Raw genomic sequence first — 10,452 nt, 5'->3', positions numbered from 1 at the left:
AAAGTCACCTCGTCGTGTTGGTGACGGTCAGACAGAAGCTACAGAGGAACTAGCCGGGTTAGCATGGTCACATTGCTGCCGGGAGAAGGTCGACAGTAGGACAACAGCATCCTCTCCTATCGCTCAGTCTTCCTTTCTTTCAGTTACATGACAATATATAGCTAACAGACGGAGGCAAACGGTTTTGTAGCATTCTGTAGCTTTTAGCTAGCTAACCGTTTTTAGCGCGTTAGCTTCAAGTTCCGCTCAGTGTCTGTAATTCCATCAGAGCATCTACCCACAGTCATGGCTGCGTTGAGAGCGTCCTATCACAGGATTTTGGACCGGGTCGAGCATATGCTGCCCGCCAAACTGAGACCTATGTACAACCACCCGGCAGGTAAGGCAGAGTTTAAACACCCGGCTCCTGATGAGCAGGTTGGGTGTGTTTGTTATGTGTTGGCGGACGGATGCGGGGCTCCGTGCAGCTGTGTGGTGGCAGTTATGTGGATGCACTAACGTGTAGTGGATCAAACAGCAGCTCCTGTCTATTCTTGATGCCTGAAGTATGTGGTGGTCATTGTTTTGATGTGTCAGTCAGGGTTGCTGTGGGAGACCCTAATCTGGTGGGATCACTCCAGCTAAGCAGCTCAGTCTGTGAAGAAGAGCTGAGTTTATGACAGGCAGCGTCTGTGGACTCTAAAGTCACCAAGTTTACTGTAGTTTGAGAGGAGTTCAAAGTTCATTGCCATAAAAAAAAGTTAAATTTACTCTAATTTGAGCCGCTCCTTATTCAGAGCTTGCTATTGTCATTATATCAACTTGTGCAAATACAAATATGGCAACCCAGAAAAGAGACGATAGACATAGGAAGTACTTTCATGATGTGGAAAATCATACATGATCAAACTGGTTACTAGCACTTGAATATAATCTTATGTTCATGCAATGATATTGGCACTATTCATTCATTCATTCATTCATTCATTCATTCATTTGTGTGTTTAATGTATGTACTAGAAACCAAAGCAAATTCCTTGTAGGTGAAAACCTGCTTGGCAACAAATCTTATTCTTATTCTAATTGGGCAGCTGCCAATTGTTAATCTGCTTATTATTTTTTTAAGTTTAATTGTCTAGTCTCTGAAATGTAAAAACAAAAGGCTATAGTGAAGAATGAGCATAAGCACCAAAGGTACAACCTATAAATGTCTTGCTTTGTCCGATCAATTCTCATAAAATGTATATAAAACCTTCCCACTTGAGAGGCTGATTAAAAGCAAATCTTTTGACTTTTGTGTTTAATTAAATGCCTAATAAGAAGTAATTGATACTCAAATTGTTGCTCAATAATTTTCTGTCAATCGTCTTGTAGCTTAAGCTCTAATCATTATTCGTAGCATTATCTTAAAGGTCCAGTGTACAAGATTTAGGAGGATTAAGTGGCATCTAGCGATGAGGTTTGTAGATTGCAAACATCATAAACTTCTCCTGGTTAGGATTCCTTCTGTGTTTATTGTTCAGGAGGTTTTTACTGTGAGCCGAATTATCCGCAAAAGTCTCATCCCCTCCAAAGCAAATGGACCTGATAATTAAAACCGGTTAAAACACTGAATAAAACAGTTTCATGTTAAATTAAGTGTTTCGCAGATGCTGCTTGGCATGTCTTAGATGGGCCTGTAGCCCAGCACCTGCTAATATGTGCTGACCTTTTTTCTCTGATAACTTAAGATCCAGACACACAGGAAGTTTTTACCAGGAGCCGAATTATCCGCAGAGGTCTCTTCCTCTCTGAAACAAACAGACCCGTTGATTTAAGCCAACAAAAACACTGAATAAAGCAGTTTCAAGTTAAAAAAAAAGTGTTTTTCCAACGCTCTCTTTGCAGAGGGGCTGCTAACAGTGCTGGCCGACACAAAACGCGAATGGTCTTATATAGAATTAGTGTTTGGTTCGTCCGTTCTGGGCCCCTGTAGAAACACGGCAATCTCCATAGGTGAGGACCTGCTCCCTATGTAGATATAAACAGCTAATTTTATGCTAATGAAAAAACGATTCTTATTTTCAGGTGATTATATACTAAAGAAAACATGCTTATTGTTTTTCATTTCTGTCAGTATATCTCCCAAATCCTACACACTGGACCTTTAAGATCTAATCATGATTTATAGCATTTCTATATGTCTAAATCTTGTGATACAGGGTTAACCTTTGAAGTAACTTCTACACTAATAATGACACTATTTCTCTTTTCTTGAACATTATAACTTTAATTCATTGTATTAGATTGCATCATTGCATCATGTTTAGACAGGAGGATGTAATAAAGGGACTGTGTTTCTCCTGTTTTGCAAGCACACACATTCAGATCTCTTTGACACTGATCTTAACTAGAGGGTACAGAGATTAAGGAGTCGCTGGCGTCACTGGGGACAGTCTGTTTCGTCTGTACTGTACTGGAGCTCCATTTGTCAAGGACAACTTTCTGACCAGGTATGAAGGGGCGGTGACTAAAGCCACCTCCCTCCCTCAGTGATGATTTGCAGGGACAGAAGTCCTCCTCTTTGTTTAGCCTGCAGCACAGAGCGGGGACATGAGGAAAGATGATTCCAGACCAGCAGCTTTTAATGGTCCCGTGTGTTGTCCTTTCATGTGCTGTTGCTAATTAAGTGTGTCTGTCTGCTCCCAGCAGCACAGACACCCTGGAGTGTTCAAGTATTTGTTACAGATTCCCAGGCTCTCAGCTGTTTTACCAGTTTTACGCCTAATCTTTTCATCAGTTATAAAATCCTGGTTGGAAGTTTAACTAATTTAAGGAGAAAACCTCAATGAAATCAAACCATGTTATGTAATATCTTGGAAACTTGAAATACCACATTTCATGTTTATCATGGGCTGGCCACGTTTTTTGATGTTCACTGATATGATATGGTAAAGTATGTGATATTTGGTGTTGCTGCTTTGCAACATTTTGTTGTCCTAAAGCCAATATGGCATTAAGTTTATAGTGGTGTTCAGTTCGGGGTATAAAAGCAGTTCAAAGGTATCGCCATGAAAAATATAAAACAATCAAAGTCTCAATAAAAATTTGAGCCATGCCATACCGACATGATTGCCATGTGGTGTTTTATTTATTTAACTTGTGCCGGGCTGCAACTGAAGGCTCTTCTCATAATAAATCTGTCGATGAGTTTCTTGATTAAATGGTTTTCTGTTTCTAAAACATGCTCATGGTGACGTCTTTAAATCTCTTTTCTCAAGTGACTAAAAACTAGCTAAATGAATAGTGCTAAAAGAGTGTGATCTGATCAGTTTGATGGTTTTTACATGTGATTTTCATATGAGGACAGTAGATTAGAAATCAGCAGGACATTCATGTTTCCTCACAGTTTTCTTCTCTTGTCGTGAAGCAAACCACACAGAGCCGATTAAGTTTATCTGAGTCTGCTTCCTCTGTGTTTGGACACACTGAGGCGTCCTGGTATCTGTTTCCCAGATATCCCATTAGAGAACCAGAGCAGGCGGATTATTGCCTCCTAGACAAAACTGTGAAAATGCAGCTGCCAAAATTGAATGTTTCTCTTTTCTTTTTATTTCAGGTCCAAAAACAGTTTTCTTCTGGGCCCCAGTGTTTAAATGGGTAAGTGCATTTTCACACAGTCTAACCTGTTTAATTGTAAATATACGTTAGACCGACGGTCCCCATTCTTTTTGGCTTGTGAAAACAAAGCTTTGTCTACATGAAACCCCCTCGTCACAGATTATTTATATCTGTGCAGAGTGGCCACTTCAGTCAATGATGCATTTTGTGTTATGTGAATATTTTTAGGGGCATGAAGATGTAAAATTACCCAGTAATTCACAGGCAGAACACCAAGGATGTAAGGAAGGAAAAGATGTTTTTTTTTTTGTTTATTTGACTTCTGTTTTTTACAATTTAAAGGTTCAGTATGTGACATTCAGAGTATTTATATAGAGGCAGAGAATGACATCATACTCCCTCTGTGTGTGTGTGTTTTTTCCCCAAGTATATTTATTGACTTTTCTTCATTGATCTGCACAACCATCAAGAATAAAAATGACGAAACATTTGGATATGAACATAAAACACCAGTACAATCATAGGTGCAGCAAGCCACAGTATAGTGTGAGAAATGAAGGTATGGAGTCCATATTTTCATGAATCATCCCAAACAGGTATTCCAGAGGGTAATCCTCCATGATTATCTTATGCTAATTTGCCTTAGATGGTGGTTTGTCACTTATCGATATTCTTCCTTGCAGCATATACAAGAATGTCGTACATTCTGCTCAAGCAACCAACAGTAGCATCTTGACACTGAGGAGTAAAGAGACAGGATTCATACACAAAGCAACACCAATGATTTGTCCCATATCCTGCAGAATGTTTACTCAGTACGCTTGAATTTTAGGACAGAGCCAGACACAATGTGTATAAGTTCCTACTGAGATTGTACATTTTAGACCACAAAGGTGAATCTTGAAGGTTCGTTTTGTGTCTTTTACTGGGAGAGATTTTTAAGCAGAGCAGGATTTTATAGCAATCTAATACGATTACACACCGATAGCTTCCTTATTTGGCTCTATATCCTCTGTGTGTTTTTAATCTGAGCTTATCTGAATGACAATTTGATGAGAAAACACTCAAAATGTAATGAATATTAGTGAATTTGATGTATCACATTGAACTGTTGTTCTTTTTTGTTAAATAAAGTGCTTAAATACTGTTACAAAACAAAACATTTTGTAAAATAAAATGTTTCACATCTGAGCCTCAGATTGCTCTGCTCTAAATTTAGCTGTCTGAGTCAAATTCCCTTAGTTTTTTGGATGACTTTATCGTCTCAGAGGGCCTCGTTCACATGACTACAGGATCCAACAATAACATTCACTGTCAGGATTTTTTCTCCAGCAATAGAACATGAAAGAAAAAATAATACCCCTCCTTATTTAGTGGCATTTCTTGATTTTCGAAGGGATGCAGGTGACGTGTTGATACTTCCTGTACAGTAAATACAGTAAAAAGCTAACTGTGGTGTCTTCACCTCTGCAGGGCCTGGTTGCAGCTGGTTTTGCTGATATGACTCGACCAGCAGAAAAACTCAGTACCTCCCAGTCTGCAGTGCTGACAGCCACAGGTAAGATGAACTCCAGATGTTCACCATCAAGCCTCTGATGGCACAATTTTTCCATTTGCAGCGTAGGTTTATTTAATTTTAAAACAGTTAATGTGATTCGGGAAAATATAACTGGTACCAGAAAAAGTCTGTCCTTGACCTAAAAAAATAAAATGAATGTAGTTTATATTACAAGATAATATACACATCAGAAATCTTGGTCTAACTTTATCCCAATATGTGGCCCTGAATTGTGTTTCTGTCTCGACCTTGAATCCTCGATGTACATTTCAAAATTATCGGTCTGTTGTTCGAAGAGAATTTGATCAGTCTGTGCTAAAGGTCATCTAGTGCGTCTGCTTTTGCAATATGTGTCATCAAACAAATCTTATCTGTCACTCTTGTGCCAAAGCATAGACTCTGTTCTCAAGAGCAACAGCTGGTTCGTCATTATGTGCATAACCTTCACTCCTTCTTCCACCAGGCCTGATCTGGTCCAGATACTCATTGGTCATCATCCCGAAGAACTGGAACCTGTTTTGCGTCAACTTCTTCCTAGGCTGTTGCGGAAGCTCCCAACTCTTTAGGATCTGGAGGTTTGTGTGTTTATTGTGGTTCATTTACAACATTAAGTGAGCAGCCATTGCAGCTAATACAGTGAGTGTCGTAGTAAATATGTAACACACAGTAGTTTTAATCTGGGTTTAGTCAACAATTAACTTCATCAGGGAAATTAGTTTAATATTTGCCATTAGGAGTGAAACTCATTTAATGACATGAAGACTTAAAAGAAGTGTGAGGTCGTCTGTTACAGCCAAACGGTGCACTGAAATATGTAACGGTAAAAGAATCTTAATTTATATTTGATCAGCAGTTTGATCTGAGTTTGAGAGAAAGAGAGATATTCATTGTGTCCATGGTTGCCAGACCCCAGGGAAGTGCGCCAGGCTGTGAAGCCAATTTTTGTAGCAGCCAAACAGTGGTACTGCAAATTCTGGGATCTGTCACTTAATGCCTTGCGGCCCAAAAAGACTTTCTCGTTGACTTATATTGGGAAAGAGACGCCTGTAAATTAGTCGATACACTTTTTTAAGCTTCACCACTCCTATGAAATGACTTGTTTCACTATCAGGATTTGATCCATTTGGTCCGATTACATTTGAAAAATCTAGAAAAGCTGCAAGATTAAATCTTTTTATCCCCATTCAAGTTAATGAAGCGCTAAACTGGAAGTTAGCTGCTCGGCCAGCAGAAGGCAGACCTTCAGCTGCGCTTAGCCACCGTAAGTCTCAAGTGCGGCTGCTCTATTGGTCGCACAATGCAGAAGCAGTGCAGATCATCTGGGAAATTTAATCATGGGAGTTGAACCATTTTTGCTTCATGCGCCTCTGAGCTTCTCTCAAAGGAATGATTAGGGACCTGCTGCAAATGCTGTATCCAGTTCTCTGAATACATACAAATGTGATTGTAAAAGTTCTATGACTTTTCCAGGTTTTCCATGATTGTGGGAACCCTGCATGTAAACAGTGCATTCAGAATATGCCTCTCAGTTGGGGTTTTAACTACAGTTTGCGCCACACACCTGTTAACAGTCAGCTGTCACATGTCATGGCTGCACTGTACTCAAACCAACCAACCAGCACTTTACGTCAGGTTTTGATGCATGCCCCAAAGAAAAGCCCAGAACGAGAAACACACCAACTTTGACATCAGCTTTTGGATACACAGAAATATCACAACACCAACCTTTTCAAGAAGGTGGTTGAAGGAATGAATGCTGGAGGCTGTGTTCGCACAGTCAAACCAGTTTGCAGGGTTCGCAGGGTCATGGAAAACCTGGACAAGTCATGGAAATTTGTTTTGTAGAATAACATTAATTGTTACAGTAATCTTTGGTGATATCCTTCCATGTAATGTAATATAACAGCAAACAGTTTGTACCCCACAGCCAAACATAATTTGAACTCTCTCCCCCACCACCACAACAACAACAGTGAGTGTTCTGAGTGAATTGACAGCAAATTGTGTTGTATGTGAACATGCAGTGACAATAAAGGCATTCATTCATTCATTTATTATATTTTGTAAGATAGCTGTAATATGTCTAATATGTCGCATCATAGGATGTGCAGTGTCAAGTACGGCAAAATAACTGAAAGAACGTATTTGCTGCTTAATACAAAAGGAAAACTCACCAACCGTGCCCTCCCCTTTAAGAAACATTACATGTATAAGTCACGTTTGTCACGCAAAGTGAGACTGCTGGTGCTTCTGTGTAGAAAAGTACCATAATGGGGTCAGCATGTGCCACAGACACAGTGAACCACGTGCTTTTCCGACATGGAACTTTTATCATGGCTCCCTTAAAAGTCATGGAAAGTTTGTTGTGTGGGAACTCTAGGAATGTTATTGTTAATATATTTTTAGGGATAAGGGCAAAAACCAGAACATTTTGTGCATGTAAATGTAGTCAGAGAAATCTTGAGCTCACATCTCTTCACTCGCTGTGATCAAGCAGGTCATAAAACAGTCTGCAAATAAAATGTACGTTGTTCAAATTTAAATCTTAATGTTATTTATTCTTTATCGTTTTCTCTCTGACAGGTACAACCAGGCTCTGAAGGCTAAAGAGGCTGAACAGTCCTGAGTGCTCTGCTGGTGCCAACACTCCACTTCCTCCAGTGGATACAAAGGGAGACTTCACACAGGGCACAAACCTGCCCTCCTTCTCATCATCTCTGCATCATGTCACGTCGTCTCCATAACACCCATGCCATAACCATTAATCTGCCACATTAAGCCTGTCGTCCCTGTTGGAAACTTTTCCTCCAGTCTCAGATTTCCTCAGGGTGTCATAAACAAAACAAAAAAAAGGACAGAGCGTTTTTTTTAACTGTAGTCAACACACCTTCAAGAATCATGGTCATAAACGCACAAGTATTGCTCGTTCGACAACATGTATGATTGTACTTCCTTTAATTTAACTTCATGCTTTACGTGTTGTGCACTAGTCGGGAAGTTTTTGCTTTTCTTCCATCATCGTCATCGTTCAGGTGTAGCAATCAGTACCTCATGCATTAATTTCCCAAAAACAAAGGTAACTCTTGGGTTTGTGTTGAAGGTAGTTTAAAGGAATGTTTATTTTTTTTCCAAATGAATCTAAGACGGATTTCATCACATTTATTGTTTCATTTACTTATTTATAATTAGGTTACAGTCACAGCATCTGTACCTCATTGATTATTAAATCATGATTGATTACCATGTAATGATTCCTTCCATTTTAATGGCTTTAATTTGTGTGAGAGCGAATCCTAATTTATATAATCACTTGATTGAAAATGTCTCTTGTAGTGAAAACTGTATAGAAAGATGCTGTTATTTTCTAATTCTTTACCAGTAACACCAATGCCACATATTTAACCTGTGCAGCTGTTTGATTGTTGCAGAGTCAGCTGACAAACTGACATGTTAGCATCTCTTTAATATCAAAACACTGCTGCTAATGCCTCTTTATTCTTAGAAAGGTGTTTTATATTTTTGCTGTGGAAGAATAGTACTTTCTCTGACATGTTTCCACTGTAGTTACACATCTAATCCCTTGGATATTTTAGCAATAATTGATGTTTTCACTTTTAGATAATTCTTGATCTTCTGACTGTTTGAACAAAGGGCAATATGATGGTCTATAATGGTTGGTTCACGATGGCTTTGTGGCTGTGTAATACTAATAAACCCTGTTTAACACCTGCAGCTTATTTATAGTACGGACGTCTCACTGACTGAAGCTGAAGTTGTTTGAGAGCAAAAATTGTGTTTGACCCGACGAGGGTCTAAAAGTGAGGATATTCTGGCCTCAGGTGCTTCCATTTTAAATCTCTCTCTCAAGTCCCTCAACTGTATCACAGGGCAACACTAACTCACTGGAGCGCCCCTTTAATTATTTACGGTAACGTAAAGGGGAGCACCACCTAAATTAAGAATTCCAATGTTATTTTTATGGTATTGGAAAGTTCAATCAATATTTGTGAACATATACTGTAGCATGTGAGCTACTCTCTCTTAAAGCCAGAAACCAGAGATGTTCGTCTCAAACTTGTGATGTCATCAAGTATAAAGTCTGGAGCTGTTCCACAGACAATGAGTGAAAGACTGATTTTGTGGACCCACAGTATGTTTGTTTTTGTTTTTCTACCAAAATGAGCTTTATTCTATTGTAGTGTTCTCATTTCTGAAACAGAAAATGTTCCCATATACTCAGAATATTCCCCTGAGTGCTCTGTGTCACGTAGAACATCTTTCACCATTCAATGTCTATGGAGCAGCTCCAGACTTTATACTTGATGACATCACACATTTGAGTTTTAGCACTCTAGTTATTGGATTTGGGTGAGAGTTGTTCATGTTTACCAATATTTGATATTTATAAATGTGTTGACAAAAACTGAGACAGAGTTCAAGTACCAAATAATCAAAAATAGTCCGCTGCAGAGTAGCCACCTTTTACTAAAACACATTAATGGATGCTTATTTAGATCTATTAGTAATGTTGATAGGCTAGATTCAATTTAAAATGCTGTGTTACCTTTATTATGAGGCTCAAATATGTTTTGCAGCTCCAGACAGATTTTTCTTGGTTTTTTTTTCTTGGCCAAACTGGCTCTTTTGATAGTAAAGGTTGCCAACCCCTGTGCTAGGTGAAGATCCCCCGTACTCCCAACAGTTCATAGACACTGGGCCCCTTGACTACTGTCATTTTGCAAAAATGGCCCCCTAGCAAGCCAAGTTTAGTAACCCTGTAAATATTCTGTCAACAGTTGGCCGTCTTTCTACAACCGACTTTTTCTAGGCTTCTGCTGTAGCAGATATCAGCAGATGTGAGCTGAGACTTGGCGGCAACAACCTGTGATTATAAGCGTGACATTTATGTACGCATTTACAGATTTATCTACAGTTTCAAGAGTCAGCACACTTGCAAATCTAAGTACAGATTTTGAGATTTCTTTTTACACATTTCCTAATCTGACCGTGCACAAATTAATCCTGAGTATGCATTTACAGATCCCTGCACACAGTCATAAATCTGTTTGCACATTAGAGGTTCTTTTACTCATTTGGAATTTTAATTAAACACACATGGGTCGAGATGCTGTTGCAAAACTCCACACATTCGCAAATAGTTCTGCTATAATTTTGGCCCTGTGAATTCTCAAGCAAAAATACCATAATTATGACAACTTTCTGTGGTTATTTGTCTTTATATGACAGTGAACTGTAGGTCTGAGCTTAACAAGCATTGTGAGAAAGTCACCTGATGGTGAGTTTCAAACAATTTT

At 39.0% G+C, this 10,452-nt stretch overlaps 1 protein-coding gene across 1 annotated transcript; it reads left to right on the top strand.

The window, feature by feature from the left end:
* mpc2b (mitochondrial pyruvate carrier 2b) lies at positions 1-8,874 on the top strand. Its single transcript, XM_050048772.1, has 5 exons — positions 1-379; positions 3,578-3,618; positions 5,053-5,137; positions 5,601-5,712; positions 7,721-8,874. Exons 1-5 carry the CDS (start codon positions 286-288, stop codon positions 7,761-7,763), a joined length of 375 nt encoding a protein of 124 aa, XP_049904729.1. The 5' UTR covers positions 1-285; the 3' UTR covers positions 7,764-8,874.
* The last annotated feature ends 1,578 nt before the right edge of the window (positions 8,875-10,452 follow it).

This window comes from Epinephelus moara, chromosome 7, assembly GCF_006386435.1.
Source record: "Epinephelus moara isolate mb chromosome 7, YSFRI_EMoa_1.0, whole genome shotgun sequence".
Classification (NCBI taxonomy): Eukaryota; Metazoa; Chordata; class Actinopteri; order Perciformes; family Serranidae; genus Epinephelus; species Epinephelus moara.
Note: the sequence above shows the minus strand (reverse complement) of the source record. Positions and strands in the feature narration are given on the sequence as shown.